The sequence below is a fragment of the Motacilla alba genome, chromosome 1 (assembly GCF_015832195.1).
Source record: "Motacilla alba alba isolate MOTALB_02 chromosome 1, Motacilla_alba_V1.0_pri, whole genome shotgun sequence".
Classification (NCBI taxonomy): domain Eukaryota; kingdom Metazoa; phylum Chordata; class Aves; order Passeriformes; family Motacillidae; genus Motacilla; species Motacilla alba.
The window spans coordinates 89,408,030-89,432,236 of record NC_052016.1 but is presented as its reverse complement, the minus strand read 5'-3'; the positions used below and the strand labels follow the sequence as shown (position 1 = coordinate 89,432,236).

General features: G+C 38.7%; 1 protein-coding gene across 1 annotated transcript in view; it reads left to right on the top strand.

Annotated features, from left to right (window-relative positions):
- Positions 1–1,503: 1,503 nt before the first annotated feature.
- Positions 1,504–24,207, top strand: part of FAM155A (family with sequence similarity 155 member A) — a 434,568-nt gene continuing 411,864 nt past the window's right edge. The window contains exon 1 of the mRNA XM_038136314.1: positions 1,504–2,344. Within this exon, the coding sequence (XP_037992242.1) occupies positions 1,535–2,344 (810 nt within the window). The 5' untranslated portion in view covers positions 1,504–1,534. The remainder of the gene's footprint in view (positions 2,345–24,207) is intronic.

Genomic DNA, 24,207 nt, shown 5'->3' with positions numbered 1-24,207 from the left:
CATCATCCTAGAAGGAGGGCTAAGCCTGGCCCCTCTGTCTTTCTCTCTGAGCAGTCATATCTAAACAGGGGAACACACAGACAGGCCACATTTACCCAGCTCATGGGCTGAACCAGGGTTTTGCAAAACTTCTCTTGGGGAAACAGCTTGGAATTTATGGTCATTTTGCTTTACAGCTCTCTGACTGAGAGACCGGCAATTGTGTTCAGACATTTTACTGTGTGGCCAAAACTGGCCAGGATGCAGAGCCTGTAGTGTCCTACGCCATTTGTGATTTGCTATGACAAGGACTGACACAGAGACAGACCTCTCCAGCCATCACCCTGCGTGGACATGGTGTTCCACAGCCATAAAGGGAAGGAGACCCTGAAGGAGAGAGGGCTGGACAGCACTACTGAGCAGTCCCTTCGGTGAGGTGAGTAGAAAGAGTTGCATCGAGGAAGCCCTTTGGAGGGTCCATGTGGTCCCCAGTGCATCACCCACCTCCTCCTCCTCAGGCAGGAGGAGGCAGAGTTGCTGCTGCTGCCAATGCGCCAGGATAGAGCGATCTCGGCGCGGGAGGAGATGACGCAAAAGGCAGAGCTCCCCCCAAAAAAGTGTTTCTCCAGGACGAAGATGGCGGCAACTTAGCCCAGGGGCCCAAGATGCCTGTGCCCATCGGGGGACCCCAGCCAGGCAGTTCCGCCCCGTGCGCCCGGGGACACCGCGCCCGGCGGCAGCAGCGGCGGCAGCCGCAGCCCATTGTCACCAGCAGCGGCGGCGGCCCCGGCAGCCTCCTCCTCCTCTTCCTCTTCCTCCTCCTCCTCTTCAGCATCCTCGGCAGCGCTCCGGGAGCCCTGCAGCAGCGTCTCTCCAGTTAGAGCGGAGCGGGGAGAGAAGAAAGAGACTGAGGCAGCGGTGCGGGCATCTGTGCCGCGGCTCGGGGCTGACCAAGAGGAGCAGCGGCGGCAGGGAGGAAGAGGAGGCGAGGAGCCCTCCCGTAGCCGTCCGTCGGCAGCGGGGGACGCGGCATGCGGTTGTCCGGGCGCAGTGGGCTTTTCTCAGGAGGGAGATGGGGAGCTGCGATCTGACCATGCCTGGGTGAGAGGGGGAAAGGACCAGTCGCGCAGCCCCGCCACCACCAACTATCACCACCACTACCACCACCACCACCACCACCATCTCCTCTCCCTCCTCCTCCTCCTCTCTCTGCGTTATTGCTCCTATCTTCTCCACGGCACTCCGCGTTGGATGGACTGGGGCTGTTTCGTGTGGTGAGACCAAGGCAGAGCCACCGGCGAAAACCAACATCTCGGAGGAAGAAAAAGAAGAAAGAAGAAAGAAAGAAAGAAAGAAAAAGAGAAAGAAGGGGAAAAAAAAGAAGAAGAAAGAGAGAAGGGGGAGAGTGGAAGAGAGAGAGAGGGAGAGCAAGCGAGCGAAAGAAGGGAAGGCAGGCAAGAAAATCCCCCCAATCTTTTAAGTCAATGCATATTGTGGTGACACTGGCAAAGGAGCCCTCACGGTGGAGTCGGCCAGGGCTGTGCGTTCCCAAAATATGACCAGGGGTGCTTGGATGTGTAGTCGGCAGTATGATGACGGCTTAAAAATCTGGTTCGCACCCCGGGAGAACGAGAAACCCTTCACGGATTCAGAGAGGGCTCAGAAATGGCGACTGTCCCTGGCATCGCTCTTGTTTTTCACGGTCCTGCTCTCTGATCACTTGTGGTTCTGCGCCGAGGCCAAATTCACGGGGACCGGAGAGAAGGAGCAGCCGCCGCCCGAGAAGCCGGAGCCCGCGGAGCCGGAGCTGCTGGCGGGCATGGGGGAGCCGGCGCCCCCCGCGCCCCGGCTCCTCGCCCCCCCCTCGCCCTCCCTCCCGCCCTCCCCCGGCAGCAGCGGCGGCGGCAGCCGCGGCAGCGGCACCGAGCCCCGGCACGGCAAGGCTGCTTTCCTGGGGAACTCCACCGCCAGGCCCCTGGAGACGTGCCCGCCCCCGGGCTCCTCGTCCGGGCAGTGCTTCAGCGTGGGCGACGCGGAGGCGGTGTGCCAGCGGCGAGGGGGGTCGGGGCGGCCGCGGGGCACGGGGCAGAGCCCGGCGCCCGGCTGGGACCTGACGGATTTTTACCTTTCCTTTTGTAATTCCTACACACTTTGGGAGTTGTTCGCCGGGTTGTCCAATCCGGACACTTTGAACTGCAGTCTGGATGTGGTGCTGAAGGGGGAAGGCTCCTGCAGCCAGTGCGTCCAGGCTTACCAGCGCTACGACCAGCACGCTCAGGAGAAATACGAAGAGTTTGAGGTTATGCTCCAGAAATATTTACAGTCGGATGAGTACTCGGTGAAATCGTGTCCTGAGGATTGTAAGGTAGGAGCCCCTGCTGTGTTTCCTGTCCCTGGCTGTCGGGCTGGCGTGCCTCCCTCGGCTGTTGTGGCTGCCGTGGACCCTGTTGTGCCTGCTTCGGTCTCTGCCCCTGGCGCCGGCGGCCGCGGTTCTCACGGTGCAGGCGATGCTGCGGAGGGTATCGGCTGGGATGGGATGCCCCCCTTAGCGCATTATTAAAAGAGAGGAAGAGAGAGGGGGAAGCTTGAGGAAATGCAAAGAGAAGTGATCCTCGGTCCTCTGGGAGCGTAGCGCTGGATTTCCCCCTCCTCATGAATATGCGATTGGCTCCGGCTCGGCTGCCGGCTTCCAGCGGGCTGGGATGCGACTTGGCGGCAGGCAGCGACAGGGTCTGCATGACAATGAGCGGGGCTCGGAGCGGCGACCGGGGTCAGGGCTGCCCGACGGCGCTGCCCTGGCCGCCGGCCCTCGGTGTGCAGGTGGCCGCGGTGCCCGGGCACGGGCGATTAATCCCCCCGCGGGGCACCGGAGGCTCCGGGTAGGTTCCGTCGGGCGCTTGGCCCGGGGGGGGGCGATGCTGGACGGCGGCAGAGCGGTGCGGCGCCGGGCCTCCTCGGGAGCGGGACAGCGTTTGCGGGCGCTCTGCCAAAATCTGTGGAGCTGGGCAAAACTGGAGGACAAGAGTGTCTGTTGACGGGCACCGCAGTGGCCCTTGGTTGGGAAGTGATGGTGACAGCGTTTTGATAAGCCGCGGCTGTTTCCTTTGCTGCCACTGGTGACGGCTCAGAGAGATCCAGAGCCTTTTCTTTTCCTTTGCTAGAAGGCAGAGGGTCCCACTCTGGCTCTTGTAGATGTTGCCTTCTCTGTACTTTTGCACAAGATTAGTTGGCCTATCTCTCAAGACAGGGCAGAAGAAAAGAGTTGTCCTCGGTGTCTAAAATAGCTAACTGCATGCTTTTCCCCCTGTTTGAGTACTTGGTAGGAGGTGAATATTTTTGTCCTGAACTAGATTATCTCAACTACTGTAGCACTAACCAGTCTGAAGCAAATTCTGCTTTAGCAGTGGAACACAACCATGCATGCGAATCACTGCTCCAAATAGGAGGCCTGGCAGTACCCCTGCGCTCTGTAACTTCAGCAGGGCCTTCTGAAATCATTTAATGGTAACAGCCTATGCCTAAACAATCCCATTCACCAATAACTTAGTATAATTTGTACACATATTTGCCACAAAAATGGATCCAGAGTCCCCCCAGAAGCTGAAATAACCTGCTATCTAATTGGATGAAGGTAGGAAAGTTGCTGTATTTATTTTTTCTTTCTAAATGTAACAAAAGTAAGGTAGAATCACCAGAAGTGTTGACTCAATTGTTTTTAGATTGCAAACTGTGTGTGTACACGCTCATTGCATATATGCTATGTGCTCAGTTACTGATAATGTAAACATATTTATTTCCAGAGTGAATTGCATAAGTAAAAAAGGGTATCCAATGTAAATAGATATCTATTGCTGTAAGGAAATCTCTGTCATTTCAGTAGCTCTATAATTAGAAATTGGCCTACTATTCCATGATGCCAAACGATCAGCATTTGCACACTTAAAGTGATTTTTTGTATCACAGTTTAGTTTGACTGAACTTTACCACAAAGTCCTCAGTTGCTCCACAGAATATCAGGGTGTAAAAGGTGTTGAAAATGAACAGAACAGCAAATTTATGCTGTTTAACCATTTTCCCTTCACACACCCAATGAGGAGAAATACTTTTTTAATGATAGAGAAAAAGTTGTTGACCTTAAAAATGATTATGTGAAACTTTAATGAACTAGACAAACACCAGTGACCTATATTTCTGCGGTTCTGAATGCCAGATGATATTGCTTTATGTTTTGAGAATTTGGCCAACCAATCTGTGTTAAAAATGAAAGATATTTCAGAAGGGGAAAGGAAAAAAAACCCAAACCATGGGTGCAACTTAGTCTGTTTTCCCTTTCTCCAGGGAATCTGGTGGGCAGTGCAGATGCAGGGGCTGGGCTGGGCTGAGCTGAGCTGGGCTGTGCTGCACTGAGAGGAGGGCCAGGGGACCGCTGTCCATGGTTCTGGAAGACAGCGCACACACAGCCCGAGGTCAGGGAGAGATACCGCTCTCTGCCCCCGTGCCCTGATTTGGTGCTTCTGGGTCCCTCTGGAGCCTTTTGATTCGTGCGGGTGGTTGCGAGAGCCAAGTGGATGGCACGTCCAGCGGTCTGACGCGTGTGTTCATATGCTTGTGCATGGGCTGACCGGGAGAGTGTAGAGGTGAAACCTGAAACTCAAAGACTTTGTGACTGTTGCAATATTTTGTTTATAAAACTCGGGACTTTTTTTTTTTTATAAATATTAATTTTTTTGGATGTTGGATATTTAGCTAATTCTTAGGTAAAGCATCAGAATAGAGAATAACTTGACATACGTGTGGTTTAGGTACACATTATTTGGTGGGGGTCATGGTTTATATGGTGATCTGCTTTTTCATTTAAACAAAGTTCTAAAAATACTGCCTTTACTCAATAACCATGTATATAAGCCTTGGCTCAATACAATGGAAGGCTTGTTAACTAGTCTATTTATATTTAAGATGTCTTTAGCATTTTTGGAGGGCAGCTTTGTTCACAGAAAAAGATATTTTCATCCAGTTGACCAATTATAGCTGATGATAAACAATTATAAAATTTACTCTGAACAACAGTCAAGCATAAACTTGCAATTGGGTGTTGCTTCCCCCTTCCCCAACTCACCCCAACACCATACACCATCCTCAACTCAGTGAGTTCTCACAGTAAAGTGTGAATATTAAGGTGGGTTTCTCAGCAAATTATGCCTTTCCAGAAAGTACTCTTGATGACAACAGATAGTACGTATCATAAATGCCTTTGATGCACAAGTATAAACCTCAGACTTTATGTTTTCATTCCTTTATCTGAAACCAGAAGAGGATGAACTATACTTTCAAAATATTCTGTATTCCACTACATGTCTCCTGGTCTCTGAAGAATATTTTAAAGTAATTGCTTTATATTGCAGAATTTTGTAGACGGGAGTTGTTTGACTTAGAGGTCACATTTAGCTTTTCTATGTGGGAGTTTCAGTTTTGATATATGAGTATACTCAGTTTTTTTTTTTTTTTTTGTTAGTCTTAAGTGTACTGTCCTCTAATTAAGGTCTCACCATCAAACTTCTATTGGACTTGCATTGGGGTTTTTGAAAATTTTGTAGAAAATGCTGACAATTTTTAACATTTAGAAAACAACTATTTTTGGTGGTATCAACGAATATGCATATGCCTTTTATATTGTTTGTATGCCAGTGGATTTTATGTGTTGTTTAGGAGCTTGGGATATCAGTGTTGTTTTACTATAAATCTGTCTCCAACTTATTTCTTATAAGCTCTTCTTAAAGTCTGATGTCTATATATTGTTTCTTTGTCTTGATAGTCACATATTAGTAATGAATAAACAGTAAACATCAGAGAAATATTTGAATTTATTACATATTCAACTAGATGGTGGAACAAATTTCTGTAGCTTTTTTGAATCACTAAAGTAGCAAAGTAACTGGAAATCTGGATTAACATTTTTGAATTTCTATTTGAAATTAATTTCAGATTTTATAAAATATGTTTATGAAATCTTGGTATTGCCTATTATAAGTTTGTGGTTATTTTTGCAGGGATTTGTCTTGGAAATATGTGTAATTTCTTGGTTTCCAGAAAATAATTTTTATATGCAGTGTGCCACAGCACAGTATTCAGACAATTAACAGAAACTGCATTGGCTTGACGTTGGAAGACACAGTTCCTCATTATGACTTGTCAGCCTTCTGTCAGGGGAAATACTCAAGCTTTTATTCTTAAGGCAGCAGGCAATCGCTCTGTGGAATAGAAGAAAATTCTGGCTACTTCTGATTAAAAACTGGGTCAAATAACTAAGTAGGACATAAAAATGTAAAGATTTTTAATATTTTTCCCTTCTTTTTTTTTTAAAGGTGGAGCTCACATCTTTGTGATTAAGTATCAGAGGCCAGGGCTTTCCTGGCAAATGTGTTTATTAATGTTTGAACAAGATACCAGTCATCATTTTTGACACAGGTTTCTTTAACCTAGTGCAAGTTGAGAGTGTTTAGAATGTGGGCTTTCTTAGCACTAGTTAAAATATTGAAATGTATAATTCAAGTAAGTGCATTATAGTTAAAATAACATTAAAATAATTATTTTTCCCTCATAGAATATCAAAGAGGAAAAAAAAGATACCAACTCTTCTTATATCAACATTACTAAAAAGCAAACTTTGGCTGACATCCTAGGTGCTCAACATAAACACACAGATTTTTGTTTTTCAGGAATTAAATATCATTTGATAACTTCTGATTTGAGGATTATGGTATTGATATCAAAAATATGTCATAGAATACCTGAGTTGTAATACTTTTTAGCTGAAATATGTGTGTCAATGGAGGCTTTCATCATTAAGTGCAGGTGGCATAGTTCATGGGAGTATAGAGTTGGTATTTCTCTTACTGAAGAATTTTTTTTGATCAAAGAACTGTGCTCAACTACTTTTATTTGAGTAAGAGGGTGATTGGAAGTTATTTAAAACAATTAAAATCACATTTCGTCTTAGATGTTATCTGGAAATATCAAAGCCTATATGAATCATTACTTTCCTGAGAACTTTTTCCTAAACAGCATATGTAGTCTAATTAGGTTTTGATTTAAAATCTCCGTTAAGCTGGCAGAAAAGAGCAGATGAGAAATACAAACCCAAAAGCTCAAATGATAAAAGAACCCTTCAGTTACAAAAGATCACATAGAGCAGCATCTGCCACAAAGTTAGATATTTCAGTTGCACATCTTAATCACATATTTATACAATGATAGTTCTATGACAGTGATATCTAAACTAATCAGAAGAAACCCATACAAATTGAACCTTGAAGATCTGTACTTGTGGTCTAATACAAACAAGAAAAATCTCCACTTTAATTACTGAACTGGTGCCTTTTCTTAATCTCTTGAAATATAATTATTCTTTCAAAGCTCTTTTTTTTTTTAATGAATACTATGCTGTACTTAAAAAATACGTAATACTTAAATGTTTACACTTTTTAAAACGTTGGTATAAAATGCTTTGAAACTAATGTGACTGTGTAAATTGATGTTTGCACAGTTTTATGGTTTTTGATGTTATTTGTTCAGGTGATTTCTTTTAAAAAGTAAATGTTGAATTATTTTTCAAAACTAATTTAAGAAAAATGTGTGGATGAATTTAGTATAACTCTTCTTGTAATATTGTTATAATAAAAGAAGCAGCACTGACTATGTGCTGAGGGAGTTTTATTTTGGCCTAGAATCCTGTTACAGCAGTCAGTCTCAGTCTCCTATTTTGAGCTAGATGAATGGTACTGCACTCAGGGAAGACTATGCACATCCTTGTGGTCATTCAATTGCTCAAATGCTTTACTGGATTGGGGTCAGATTTCTTCACTCCTAGAAGAGAAATTCCCCAGGGTGTTTTTTCCAGAAGTGCATTAACCCCACTTAACTTTTTAAAAGTTTGTGTCTAGTTGATCATCGAGGTACTCATCCCATTCATAGTGTCAATGGGTACAGCATTCCTGATTTAGAAAAAAAAGGACTGCAGATTACTAGCACAGGGTAGTTGAAGTGGCTTCCACTCTAATCCAGTAACCACCATTTAATGTTTCTTGGTATTGATGTCACATAGTGTGGGACCTCATTGCTCTGCGCTCAATTTCAGTTTGTTCACTTGTTCTCTTTACATGAAGCAGTGTGCTTCTCATGCACCTCGCAGAGACTGTGACAACCTTGCTTCTTCATTTCAGGTTCTTCTGGGAAAGGTAATCAAAATGCAAATTATAGTTCTATCACTTATCCTACCTAAAAATCATCTGGTTTATACTTAGTAATTTATAACTTCAGTCTTGCACTAAGATCCATAGTATATTTAGATCTCTGAATTGCCTAAAAGGGAAAAAATAACTTAGAAGCTGAATTCCTAAATATTACTTTTTGGTAAATATCAGTCATAACACCACAGAAGATAGAAAAAGAAAGTAATCCATATGACAAAAAGAAAAACAAACAAACAAACAAACAAACTAGATATCCATTAGGGATATTCACAAAAAATATAAAATTTTAGATTCTCTTTGTAGTCAGTGGAGATACATAGGTAATTCTAGAGTCTAAGTCAGTTCACAATGAAATGGATATCTAAAATAGGTCAGATGGATTATGCCTTAAAATACTTATTTTATGTCTGTTGTCTCTAAAGAGGACATATTGTCATTTTATATCAGATACAAACACTCCCACCCACTGTTGACTTCAAAAGTCATATTAGATGAATTCTAAAAAAGTGATTGTGGTATAAAAATTAAGTTTGGATGAAATTATATTCATATGCAAAATTTAACTCTGAAAAAGTTTGTAAAGTCCTGCTACTTGTGCTGTCCTACACCAACCTAGTGAAATCACAATTCTATTTCATTGCTAGGATATCTATATTCTCTTGCTGAAGAATCTGTGAGCTATGTAATCTGCTTCTTCAGGATGAGAATGGGAAAGAGCCTTCTATGACATAACTGCACTTTCATCACTGTTTTTTTGGAAGAAAAGACCAAAATCTTCTACATATGACTTTTCAGTTGTTATTTCTGTTGAGAAAATAGACAATAAAAATTGTAGGTCATCTTCTTAATAGACATTTTTGCAGGTAAATCTGCTAGAGATTATTTCTTTAATTCTCTTTTCTCTCTTTTCAAGGAGGGTGGATTTTTTTGGGGGAGTGGGGTGTCTATGTATGAGAATTTCTTCCCTTAGTCCAAATCAGAGTAAATTCCCAAGACTACCCAAACTCCCTCAAATGAAAAACACACTTATGCCACTTTGCTACAGTAAGCATACTGTACTTTTCTAAAGTACTTTTTAGTACTTCTCTCTTGTCAGAACTGTAGAGCAAACATCTCTAAGTGAGAATGTCTGTGAGCTTGATTTCCTTTACAACATCAATCAGTTAGATTATTACAAACATAGTGGGGCACTAGAGACATATTCTGGCTTGTAGAGAGATTTGATTAATTTGCAGATATGTTAAAAAAATAAAGACCAGATTTCTTTTTTGGGTTTGTGAATTGACCTTGTTTGCACACAGGGTAGGTATATGAAACGTGAATTTCTCCTTTAAAACATGCACACTGAAGGGATATATCCAACTAGCTCCCACTCCATAATGACAGAAATAACAGGACATGATGTAAGTGGCTCTGAAGTGAAGCTAATAAACGCTTGATGCTCTCCCACCCTTCATCTCATCTCCTCTCCTCTCCTTCAAAAATACTGATAGACGTGTTTGAAAGCTATGTTTAATATAGGATTGGCCTTAAGCCTTTTGGAACAATCTGGTTTGACCCTTTGAAGCACTGATTGAATGCAACAAAGTTGTTGGGATGAATGGTGATGATAAATGCTGAAGTGACAAACTTCAGCAGTTATATATATTAATATTTTGGTCCTTTGAAGTGCCTTTGAGAGTCTGATGGAAATGTTCACCTTTAATATCTATTGCTTCTGAGAGTTGATTCAGATGCTTCATCTTTAGTAGAAAACCTAATGATTAAAAACAACAGTAAAGATCATCTGAAGTTACCAGCAAACAATTCGTTTCAGTCTAGGTTTTTAGAACTTCTCAATAGCTTGGAAGTCATTGTGGATGTTTTAAATGACTTCAGCAAAATTAGAAGGAAATGGAACCAGACAGATAACAAATAAAAACAAAAGGTCCAAATTTTTACTTTTGGTGAATGATATTGGCATTTTAATAATTTTTTTAAATGTTGTGATTTAGGTAATTTCACTGTTAAGGTACTACATTTTCAAATATATCCATTATAAAAATTTTTAAAGGAAAAAAAAAAAGAAATAGTATTATATTTGCATTTTGGAATGTGCAATATATTGCAGCTTTTAGGAAATATTTTCCATGGAGGAAGTATGATATCTAGAGTGCTTTTTAAATACATGTTTAATTCTTGTTGATCCTCTGCATGTTAGATTAGATGTTGCCTTCAATTTGCCTGAACACTTATGTAAATGGTATCTTGGGCCTGTCAACAGACTTCATCTCTGTTAAGCATCATAATGAAGTATCTTTATTACATTTTAAAGATATTAGCAATCCAGAATCAGAGGGCATTCTTTATTAAGCAGATGGGAAAAAGATGAGATACTTTGAAAAAATATTTTTATCATTTTATTCATTCTTTTAGGAGAATAAGAGAGTTTCCAGAGTTTGCTGATTGATGATTTGCTAATCATTGCTCTACATTAGTTAGCTTGCTTTCTGTATTTAGGGGGTTAAACTTACAAGTTCTTCCTAAAAAAAAAAAAAAAAAAAAAAAAATTGTGTTTGAGACTCATTTATTTAGATAAATACTTGAATTTCAAGGGAGACCTTGAGCAACTCTTAAATACTTTAAAATAGATATGAAGTTAATTACATATCTCAGAGACCTCTGTGTGTAGTAACAGATAAAGAAATATTAGATGATAAATATAAAAAATTACTCATGTAAACTTATTTTTCATGATGAACAGTATACCAGATGGAAAAGCTTTTGCTAGTGTGGAAAGTATATTCTTAACTCATGTCAGTTGATTTGTTGTCTTCATGCATCAAGAAAATATAATATTTTGCTAGTATAACTTCATTTAGAAGGGTATTTTTTCACTGGTAAAGTTACATTTTCAAAGGCACTAAAATCATCTCTGCTGAGACAAATTTTTGTATTTGTATACACACACACTGGATTAAAAAACAGATGTTCTTCAATGTTCTTCTTTAAAACCCAGCTTGTAGAACAACAACTAAATGGCAGATGAAAAGTCCAATTTTTTTGTAGGCTATTTATATTGAGAATAAATAATGCAAGTATATATATTTGAAAATGTACCCACAAAAACTACATGCAAATTTTGTATGAATACTCTTAACATTGCCTTCATCTATATTTGTTGAAACTGGATTTCTGTACAGAAGGACTTCAGGATAATGAAGACATACTTCATAGCTGGAAGTGAAAACTCCTGTGTATTGAACAACTTGCAACTTACTATGCAACTGACTGTGGTGATGTCTGGTATAGCACATCATGCTTCAAAAGTAAATTATTTTTAACATGTAAGAGAACTATAAGCTCCAGCATATATTATCAAAACAATAGCAATAAAATTATGTATGTAAATTGTAGTCTTTATAATGAAAACATCTACAAGGAATCCCAAATCCATACTTTGGTACAGATTAAAATCTCTGAAGGGATTAAAGAGAAGTATTACTGTAACATCTATTTAGAATACTGATTGTTAGTGAAGTCCTTCAGCAAGTTTCTGGTGGTTTCCCAGTGGGATGTGTCTGTACAGATTCTAGCCCTGTTAAAGCCAGGAAATCAGTGTAATCAGTGAAAAAAGATCCATGTCATCAGAACTTCATTTACTGGCCTTTTTAATTCTTTAGTAAAGTATCCCAAATGCATCTATTTTGGGATATTGCAAATTTTATACCTCTAGAGGTATAAACTCATCTTTTAATGCTTTTCCTTTCATACTATGTTCAAGCTGTAAATATTGTGGTACAGTGCTTTAATGGGAGACTGGGTTTATTGCAGGCAAGGTTTTCTTTTTGCAGAAGGGAGCAAGTATGGGAAGCTCACAGCATCCTGTGAGTGGGGATGCCCCAGCACGTGCTGCCTGCCTGGAACTTAGAAGCTCTGCCCTGGAGCAGGGCCAGGGCTGAGGATATATGAGGATTAGATTCCACTGGCTTGAGGTTCTGCACTTAAAAAGGGAAGCTAGTCAAAAACATAGCCAAGGTCCCCTGGGATGACTTTTAAAATTCTTCATGCATCCAGAGATGAGAGATGCTCATTTCCAGTGCTGTTCTGCTCTGGAGTTAAAGTCTTAATGTAATATTTCTACAGAGAGCCTGAGAGAACTTGGACCAGTATTATGAAGAAGTAAGAGTTTCTGAACAAGGTACACTTGAACTATTACCCAAATTATATTGAAAACAGAAACAATTTTTGTATTTTTTACAAATTATTATTTTTTTGTTTTCATTTATGCTTTATGATGTAACAATCCTTGGGGAAATGACCCCTATTATAAGCTGAATTTAGCTAACAAGATATAATATAGCACTGGAGTTCAGGAAATGATGCTTCCTGTTTTATATTCCAATTCAGTTAGAAGTGCATTATGGTTTCTTTTGTCTCTATTTAAATCTCATAATTGTTAAAGCTGAATCTTGTAAATGCACATTTTTTGTTGCAACCTCACTACGAATTCAGTGAAATTAAATCATTGATGTAACAACAGCTTTTTAAAATCTAGGTACTGAGATCAATTCCTGGGACCAGAGCAGAGAAAATGTACTGCAAGCCAATCTCTGTATGACAGATATGAATTTAAAATATTATTTTATTTTAATTTGTAAATATAGGCCAATTTTCTTTAGTCAGCAATCCACAACAACATAAACCAGGACTAACTCCATTGAAATAAATAGCTTTACTTGAATATAATGCTGTTTTGAGAGGAGGAACACAATACGTTTAAAACTCAAATACATGAATTCAGAAGGACAGTTTGACTCAGACAGATTTGTTTTACACACCTTGCTACAAAAAACAATATTCAGACTGCTTTAAATGCTCATTTTCCTGTCTTTGACTGACATTACTAATTTGTTATTGTTGTTGGATGGATGGGTTTTTTTCCCTTTGTTGTTGTACTTGGTCTTGATTGTGTTCTCTTATTCTATTGATTTTCCAGGCACTGCTGTAGAAAAATATTATGAGCTTAAGTTGTTCAGCTATCCAGGGAGAGGAAAACCTTGAAGAAAACAAAGCAAAATTATTTGCCTTTTCCAGCCAAGGGTGTAGGTCATCCACCAGGGCTAAAAGGAGAGATGTTGATCAGTAGTATTAATAGTTTAAATCTAGAGAGAATGCTTTGATTGGTGCAAAGACACTCTATACTTCTGCTGGCATAAATACAGCTAAAAATTTAAGTGTAAGTTGAAGAATTGACCAGGTAATGGAAGTTTTGCTCTGTGGTACACTTCAACACTCATAAAATGGTAGTAATTTTAACAATGACATCTTAAATAAAAGTTTAAGGTTTGATACACATGTATGTGTGTGTGTGTATATATATATATATATATATGTATATATCTTAAAGGAAGTGGAACAAGGAAATTATTGATGTAGGACTAAGCATTCTGGGAAGGCTTGGACACTTCTGCAGTAGTCCTGTGGAAATCTGAAAAGTCATGAATTATGGAAAATTAAGAAGTACAGGAAAATGTAGCAAGTGTTTCTAAATGGTCTTCTTTTTTGAGGATTTGTTTGTTTTCTGGGTGGAAGTGCAAATTACTTAGGGTATTTTCTTTCTTTCATCAATACTTCAGAAAGGTTCTGCAGTAAAAGTAGAATACAAATGCATGTATTGTTGGGATGCCCACTAACCCTGCCTTACATTGGTCTTCACAATGCATTTGTAGAAACCCTTTGTGGAATATTTTAGATTAGTTATGTTTCTGAATCTCTATTTGCACATTACAACAAAGTTTATTGTTAAACTTATATGTGGGTTTTTTTTTTTAAGACCAGCATGTTTTGATCACTGCAATTATCTGGGAGATCAGGTTTTTACTAATGTTGCATAATGTGATTTTTATATTTTTTTTCTGAAATATTTTAAAGGTCAGAATGATCTTAGCTTGTGCAATATAAGCATGAATTACAGTGACTTCTCAAATAGTTCTTTAAAAGTTTTTTAGTGTCTGGTGTTTTGGTTTTTTTTCTAATTTCTACAGAAACAGTCCTCTTTAAATTATGGTTTGAAAGTAAATATTTACAGCATGGTTTTTTGGGTTTTGTGCTCAATGGTTTTTAATATAGGTCTGATTTGAAAAGAGCCAATAGAAGTTTGGGATGGAAGAGATCTTTTTCTTCTTTTGCAGTTGTTTAGATCTGCAGGAGGAGGAGATATGTTTTGCAGCTTGCAGAAAATATTTACATCTCAGAGTTTTACCAAAATGTTTACTGGTAGTGAAGATCAGTAGCTCATATGAAGGAATGTGATAGCTGTGAATATCAGTAGGTTGTTTGTTGTTTTTTTTTTTTGGGGGGGGGGTTCTTTTAAAATTGTACTCCTGAGTACAGAGTAAAGTATATATGAATATAGAGATGTTTGAAATGATTTTATGATATGTTTGAAAGAGAAGCAAAAGACCTGAAACCCTTCAGTGTTTTGTTTTTTTTTTTCCCCTGCAAGTAAAGCACTACTGGGGAACTTAAATATTACAGTAATTCAGCAGTGCAGGAGCCCATAGCATGCAGGCGCATGATGAGATGAAACTGTGATATTGCTCAAAGGACTGGTCCTGCTGCACACTTTGTTCCTGACTTTGTATCTTAATAGAGTTAAAAGGCAACTATTTATTTCTTACAGAGTCTGTAACAAATCACAAGTGCCTGAGCTGAGTACAGGCAGCTGCCCTCAGGCTGTCTCCATCAGCATTTCAGTTCAGGTCTGAGGTGTGCTTTGGAAACTTCCCACTCACTCCTGCTGCCACTCTTACTGCCCCTTAATTCACCCCACAGGCTGGATTGCTGTCTGCTGAAAGCAAAGGCATGCAGGTGCCCAAAAAGTGCACCCATAATGAGCTGCAGGCACTAAGGGATGGGCAGTCCCTAAAAAGGACTAGGGCTAGCCCAAAGTAAAACCAACAAAACACATGTAATGTGGGTACCAGGCTCTTGGCACAGTCTCAGTTTACACTCCCTGTTAATATTCATATAGTTATAGTTAAAGAGGCTGAAATTCAACCTGGAGATAATTCCCAAAGTATCCCAGCAATTTCTTTAGGACTGCAGCTCAAGGCCCTGAGCCAAATTGCTGAAATGATTCACTGCACCTGGCTCTAGATAATCATGGCAGTAGTGATCGTGTATTATCCCTTTTTATTTTTTTTTCCTTTTATCTTCTGTTGGCATGCCTATGAAGGTGATGCAGATTCTTGTTCTGTGCTTTCCCTGCATCTGCCAAGCCTCTGTGCAGCAGAACCACTGCAGCTCTGCTGCATTTTGGGCTCTGTCCTCTCTGTGGATTTCACAGCACCTTCCCAACACCCAGACATAAGGCTGAACAGACCTGTCAGTGTTTCATTGTGGCAATTCTATTGTTTTTAGTTTCAGAACAGTGCAAAAATATCTAAATAATCATGAAAAGGAAAAATTTTGGTGAAAGAAATTGGCAGCAGTGAATCTAGTCTGTCCAGTCTTCATTAATACTGCCCTCACTGTGTTTTAATGCATTTTCTTGTTTCCTGGTAAAATTAAAAAAAAAGGACTATGATGCAGTGTTCAGGCTAGATCTTAGGTAGCCACTGAACTGACAATTAGTTATTCAGGAATCCCTAAGTAACTGATTTTCTTTTTTAATTATTTTAATTTCTATATACATATGAAGACTTCATTTTCTTTGGATTTCTTCAGCATACAAGAAGAAGGTGTGTCTATGTTATGGATTTATATTATTTTTCTTCACAGAGTAAACCTTTTTTCTTTGAATGATTAGAATATAGAGCATTGGAAGAATATTTCTCTGCTGATAGAATATTTGCTGTTAGTATACAGGGAATGACTACCTTTCCACTACCTTGTTATTTAGGTATTTTTATTGCAATATGCCCAGTGATCACAGGTCATTGCTCTTGAACCCTGATAATTCATGCCATGTATTGAGTTTGTTTTAAGTAAATTTAATGGACTTGTAGGAAGAAAATTAGTTCTCCTAGAGGTCATATTCTAATAGCAACAAAGTTCCTGATGACCTGTTTTTTTTTTCTTGGGTTTTTTTTTGGGTTTTTTTTTAATGTTTTTAGCCTTTGGTAACTATCAGGAAGTTTTCTTACCTTTTCCTCAAGCTCAAAACCTGAGTAGGGATAAAAGGAGGCAAGAAAAGTGATATACTGACCTAGCAGAAGTGGATAAAGAAATAATTGGCTGAAATAGTATCAGTGTGTGTGATTGATCAAAACATGAGGGGAATACCTGCTAGGTGATCAGCACTTTCTGCGCCACCAGATGTTACTGACCTGACCAGGAACTGCAAGGGAGACCCTGCAGCAGAGACAAGACATTGCCCAGCCAGCAGGAAAAGAAGTCAGAGTGGCAGACAGCCAAAACTGCAGATGTTTAGCTAAGGTCAACATAAGAGTAGACAGAAAACATATTCACATAAGACTTCAGCAAATGTATCTCAGGTTATGCTCATGTTGCTTTACCCTGAAGCCTGAAGGAATTGATACTGAAGAATGACAAAACTGAAAAGACTGTGTTTTTTGGCAAGCAGGCTGTAGGAACTGACATACTACACTGCTCAGTGATCTGCTCTGGGAATAAGCTTGGAAGGTAAAATGAATTTTACACCAGACCAGAATATTGTTTGTTAGTTTGCAAAGTTTCTTCTTAATTCATATTAGGCCGTAGTCAATTTATCATGCTTATGATTCAATGAAATACTTTTCCATATTCTTTTCTATTAGTACATTTTCATACATGAAGGGGTACCTTACTCTTAGAGATAAATTTCACTTTCAAAAGTACTTAGAATAGTGTTCAAAATCATGATTTTCTCTAAATGTGTAGCAATTACACCAAAATTTAATCAAAATCTGGTTCTTCTTGTTGCATGCATAAAATCTGTTGATTCTTTTTAATAATTGAGTAAAGATTTTTGTTCCTATAGTTCTTACTGATTTTTTTTTGTGTAGCTCCTCTATTTTCTTTTTTAATATATATCTAGGGGCAAAGTGTTAGATTGAAGTGGAGACTAGGGTAGAAGGAGATGATTATATTTATAAGAATTATATTAAAGGGGTAGAGCTAAACCAGTAATCAAACCCAGGAAAATATAATTTTGGATGTATTGAAATACTAGTGGAGGGATATGTTGCATATCTGCTTCTTTCACACACAGCTTTTGAGCTGTATTAATGGCTACTGACTGATGAAGCCATTTAAGTGCAGTTTCTTGTTTGACAGAGAAGGATTTTATTTGTATATTGTCCATATAAATGAGAACGTCTGTACATCTGCTGTAATACAACAGTTCCCTACATCTCTAACACATTACAATGTGGGTGTTACCTGTGATTCTTGGCAAAAAGGATGCATGTATCAAGTGTTCATTCATTACGACTTTGCTTTTAGCAGCTGCCTCTGGTAGACACTGTTTCACACATTACTATTGCTTTAATTATCTGAAGGAACACTGGTACAGGCCACACTTCCTGGTTTGATGCATCCAGGATTGTCCTAAATACATTTCCAACTTGTGCTCACCAGTGGTAAAGATGACAACTGAAAACATCTTTTAGGATTTAGCCATCCTTTTCCCTTTATTGGCCATTACTACCCAGCCTTTTTTCTTTATTGTTCATCACTACCCAGCTTTTTCTCTTTTTTCTCTTTCCTCCCTTCTTAAGCTATCTGCCAAATCCAACCTCTCCTGATGAGTTTGGCTGTGGGTCTTTGATGTGGTAATATTCTGCACTTAGAAGGACAATTTTCTGAAAGGGGAATAAAATATGAGTATCCATGCCTGAAGACCTGCAGCTGAAAAGAGTAGTTTATGATGTGCAGAAGTTGGGATAAGAATAAGCTGTGTGCCCATTAAATTGAAGATGATAACTGCAGAGGTAGCTGGATTTTTCATTTATTGTTTGTGTCAGTTTGATTCTGGCTTGCTGTACTGAACAGAGTACTGTGAGGAACATTTATGTATAAATCCACAGAAAAATCAAAGTCCTTCATTAAAATGGCGTTACATTTCAACTTGGCAACATCAAATGAGGAGTTCTATATCTTTGATTTAAATAATAATGAAAAACAATTCTCTGTTTTAAATATTCTATTTTCAGTTTTGCTGAATTCTTTATTTGTCTTATGAAGAGAGTTAAGTAATGATATAATTTACTTAATTTATGATCTAAATTTACTTATTCGTTATGTCTTTTTTTACCTTGTAATTTAAAGGCTTCGCCTCTAAAAAATAAATTTCAGTCTTTGTAGCCTTTATGCCAGTACTCTTCCCTTTTTCTTCTCTTTCTCAACAACATCTTCATTTTAGATTGTGATTGGTGCCAGAGAAGTATTTTCATTGGTCCGTGCTTATCAAGAGGGTCTTCCCCCGCTTCAGTGGTCAAACTGGTTTTTAATTCTAGATGAAGTGTTTCATATGGTTCTTTCCCCTGTGCTTCTATTAGGCTTGGCAGTGCTGCAATCCATCTGCCATTGCTTCCCCTTTCATTGAGCTCTTTTCAGCAACCTAAAAGCTCCTTGGCCTGTTTTGGCCTTAATTAATCTAAGACTTGTTTTGTCCATTGTAAACATTTCCATCTTATTGTTAGTCCCATTTCTGGATGATTAATAAATAGATTAAACTCTTTCATCCTTTGTAAAGAACCTGAGGGCACCCGCCTGTTAACCTTTAGCCACATGGAGCAGTGACCACTAATAAATGCATTCTGCTTCTGTGTTCTCCTCTTTGTAGTTGATTTCTAGTCAATGACAATGCTTTACCTCTCATCCTTTGATTACTTGGTTTCTCTAATAGCCTATTGTGGGAAGCATTCTTAAAGGTTTTTGGAAGTCCAGAAAACTTGTATCTGCCAGTTCTTTCTTATCTGCTGTTTATTACCATGCCAAAATAATACTAATAGGTTAAAGACATGTACAGGGCATTAAGGCTTCTAACTTTGATCTACATGCTTAACATTTTTGCTTTTAATTGGCTCCTCAGTTATTTCTGCAGTAAATATTTCTTCTGTGTAGGAAGCTGAATTCTTTCTCAGTTTCTCTCAGGAGTTACATGAAGATCACTGCTGTCCTGTCTGGTTCAGTATACTATACGAACTGATTTCAATGGGAAACTGCATAGTTGTGGATTTCTTTTGTTTAATCTTAAATTGCTTTGGGAATCTTGAATAAACAGTATCCTATTCTTGAGATACATCAATCTTTTATTTATTGATCTGTTCCAACAGTTCCTCTTATGATATTTCAATCATCAAATGTTCCTTTTGTTTATTTGGAAACTCTGGTACATCATCGGTGCTAGGAGTCAAAAAGAGATGTAAAAAATAATATACTTTCTCTCCATAGTCTTATCTTGTTTAGTTTCCCCTCTAACTTATTGGGAGAGGAGTCATAGTCTCTCTTGATCATATTTTTTGTACCTAGTTACTACATATAGTCTCATTTAGCCATCCCACTTCCCTCTTCAGATGTACCTGCCATCGTTTATGCATCTTATACACCATAGGCACTTTGTGTCAGGTGCACTGGAAAATCCACAACTCTTGCATTCCCAAAAGTAACTTGAAGCTTCCACTTTCAAAGATCTGATTGGCTTGAAGTGTAATTTGTCTATTTTATTTTTATTTTTAGCTCCATAACCCTTGGAAGGGAGAGTAACATGTTTTCCTCAAAGATGGGTGCAGAATTGGAGCCATGTGTGCTGGGTCATGCAATAGCGTCATAGCTGGAAAGGGAATAACAAGGTAAACTTACATTCTGATGACAAATCTTGGGAAAAAAGAATCCTGGGAATTCTTACTGATACGCTAAGTACTTGTTTTCCAAATCTTTCCCCCTGTATGTGTTGCAGCATCTATGCACACACATGCCTCATTTTCTCAGGTGTTGCTTTATAAAACCATTGTAATATCCATGGGTTCTGTACCCCATTCATTCAGAGAAACAAGCAGATTTGGTTTTTTAAAAAAACCTCTCTCCCTCAAAAACCCAGCAGGCTTGGGGATGCCATTCTCCACTATTTGTATAATTGCCTGGTAGCTGGAGAACCAGTTAAGAGGTAGAGAATTTGCTGGTGTTATGTTCAGTGTCCTCACAGCTGGAAGATATTCAAAGGCACTTGAACATAGTGAAGCAGTGGGAATAACATTGAGTGGTAGCTGAAAGGCTTAAGATGAGAAATATGTAGCAATAATTTCCTCTGCCTTCAAAACTATTTGGTCTTTTTCTATGTATTTAGAGATTTCCAACTTGATTTTGCTGAGAACTTTTTGTAATGACTAGTAATAATAATAATAATTCTAAAATTATTTCGATTAAAAAAAACTCTGGCCACATTTGCTGAATTATTTTTGGTCATATATGTCTTGACATTTCTTTCACCTCATACAGAACTCTGATGCTGAACAATCCCCTCCTCCTTTGAGCAATGAAAGATGCTTTTATGTCACAGAAACTGTGGAGTAACTGTTCAAACTCTCCTACCTACCACTTTAATGATTTTGGACTTAGGACAGAGCAATAGTGGAACAGCTAGCCTGTTTGAAGCCATTCCCACCTGAGTATACCTACATCAATATATGCCCTCCAGGGAATGTTTTAAACCATTAAAAGCTACAAGGTTTGAAACTTTACCAAAGCTATATATATGCAGCAAAAGACCCAGAGGAACTTTTGCCTCAGTAATAGCTTCTTCTGGGTCTTCCAGTGTACACCAGGGCATATTATAAACATCAAAATTTGCTCAGTTGAAACAGGCTACATTTCAGCTCCTCCAGGGATGTTTTACAGTGATGGGAATAGAATGCCTTCTCTGTTCTACTCTCATAAGCATTCAAGTAGGAATTACTTAGGAGGACAGTCTCGGAAAACAGCGTCTAAAGGACATTAAGAGGAATGACCTGGCTTTCAGAGATGCTAAGCACTCACATGCTGAGTTAGGACACAAATTAGGATCTAATTTCTATCACATGGAAAAAGTTAACACAGGAAGAAATGCTTTTCAATGAAACTAAGACAGTTTAATGTACTTGGTAGGAAAAAATGTAGTCCTTTTTGAGTATGAAATATTTTTTTCACATTTTTTGATGTTTTCCAGTGATCATTATGGATACTTCTGTAAAATCTTCTTACAGCCACAATAAAGAATAAAATATTCTGTCTTATCATTAAAATGTATTTTATTGTGGAGGTTACTAAGCATACAACAGAAACAGTGAAGACAGTCTATAAGAAATTTTTTTTTTCACTACAACTGGTTTGTCTAGAGATGCTGCCGGTGCAGTAGCCAGGTGCAATGCCTATGTTTCTTTACATGAGAAAGAACATGCTCTCTGTAGACTGGCAGGAGGTGAGTTTTCCAGATGGAAGAAGAGAAATTCAGACATTGTGGTGTGTAGATTCCTTTAACATAAACCTGAGCTGCTTAGCTGACTTAGTACGAGGGATTTTGTGCTTGTAAACAACTCACTTCAAGTTGACATCATGTCAGGTTTTGCATTCTATTTGGATGTGATCAGTCATACATGCAGGGGCAAAGGATTTTGTGATAAAGTATTTCTGCTTTCTGTTTAGCTAGAAAAAGACAATTGATGGGCAGCTGAAAAGGTATTATAATAAAAAAATATTTCATTTGATTTGCTTTCCTGGTTAAGCAGCATATTAAAAGAAGTTCTGCACTCACTATGTAAAATTGTGACAATAGAAAATTGTTTAAGGGAATCATTCCTCACACATTGCTTTTCAAAAATTTACTGAAGGTCAGAATCTTTATCATACAGTTTGTGAACAGGTTCAATATTGTTTTCTTCCTTTCTATAATGAAAAAAAAATACCTACTTACCATTTACCTAGTTAGGCTTTTACCCAAATGTTTTCCAAAAGACTGTCGTAGACAAGGTGAGCTCAAAATTTTTAGGTAATGTTTCAGTCAAGAGAAGTCTCCCACAAAGGCTGTTTTTTTCTTCTATTGTCACCTCCCTGAGAAGTGACTGCTTGCCAGAACTAGTCTCCCCTTGCAGAAGCTCACCATTCAAAGAGTGAAAGAGCACACTTACCATCTTTACTGAGTGGAGGCACTTTCCATACTGTAGCCTTTTGAAACAGGTGCAGCACTAGCTGCTTCCTTGTAGGTGACATTCCGTGGACCTAGCATTTCAGGTGAGATCCTCTGAACATACTCTGGGGCATGTTCATTTAGCACTTCATGAAAGGAAAGCAATTGACTGGCTCAAAATAATCCCTTGTGGTTTCTCACCATAAAACTGGATATGTTTTGCTCTGTCTGGCCTGGCTGTAAGATTTCCGTGTACAAGATGTTCCCATGTGCTGGTAATCACTAGCAGTTGACTCAGTTCCTTGAGATCATTAGCAAGTAAAAGCAACAGTAACTCATAGTTTTGCTTGTGCTGGCATTAAGATCAAGCTAAAATAGAGATTTTGAATGAGCATTAGAGAAAAGGGTTAACTACCTTTTCGAGCAGTATAAGTGTTCTCTCTTCACAACACCTACTTTTCTAAGTGTTTTTTCCCCACTAAATCAAGAAAATTAGCATTAAAAGCATAATTAATGAGCTGCCTGTGTCCAAAAGGAAATCAGGGAATAGCTGTTTTAGAAAAAATGGGGGTTTTTTTTGGTTGTTTTTGTTTTTGTTTTGTTTTGTTTAATAGAAGATTATATATTTTCATGCACATTGGAACTTTTAGAATGTAGAAACTGCAATGTACTTGAGGACATTAAAACTGAGTCTGGATTAAGAATCTGCATAAAAGGTCAGAATTCAAGGTACATTAAAATAACAGTGTTATGAACATCTCAAATACTTCTGAAGTGGAAACTTGACTGGCAATTACAGAAAGTTTAGACTGACTGCCGTGTGATGCTTTCTGTCTGTAGTATCTGTAATTCTATATTTATGTAATGGAGTTTACAAGAAAATCTTTTTTATAAACCTGGATGGATGGCTTTACTCAATAAAAAAAATTATGTACATGAAACCTGTTTTCTGTTTTGTTAATTCAGGGATCAAGTATGGTATGTCAGAACTTCCTGGATCTAGGAGATCAAGTGTGTTTATTTCAGGCTTTATGAGGGTTAGTGAGTGTCTATTAATTTCATAGGTTTCCATTATCCTCCCAGGGATTTTTTTTCTCAGGTCAGTTTTCTTCAAAAAGGCAAAATAATTTGCTTACAGAGAAATATCATCTTTATTTTTGAGGGACCAAATGCACACTGACAGGAGAAGTTAAAAGCTCCTTCTCAAAGATTGACTTTTCTATACTATAATGAAGAGTTTTGCCTCGAGTTTAATGATGTTCTGCAACTTGAATTTGCATTTAAGGTAACATTTAACATGCTTTAGGCTGGTAATTGGCCATTATTGAGTTAATAAAAACATAAAATGACCTATCTTTTCTTGATGTAAAAAAGCAATAGCACAGTGTCCCTTTGGAAGGTCTGAGTGCTGTAAAATATAGCACAAGTGGAGTCAGTTAAATCACTTTTGAATTCCAGTTATTAACAGAATTTGCAAACAAATTGTTTCCTTCAGTACTTTGCACTTCAACCTAAAAGATGCTGATCACTCATAGAAGAATTAGATTTGCTAACATGAAAGTGCATTGAATTGGTGGCCTTGGATAAGAGCTGTGTAAGTTACCTTTTTTCCCATACTGAATTTTTTTATGAAGAGGGAATTTTCCAATGTGACCTTTACAATTGTATTCCTTCTATGTATTGATCCAGGGGCTGAAGATGACCTAGTAGACCTTAGAAGTGATATTTAGCTTGGACTTGTTTTCCCTTGCCTGGAAAAAAAAAGCATCCCTGAATTATATTTGTTTCACTGGCAGAGAGCTAAATCATGACTCTTCTGTAAAGTCTGAATAAACAAGCTTTATTAGGGGTTTTGCTAGGATTTGAAGGGATCGAAAGAAATCCCCTTTT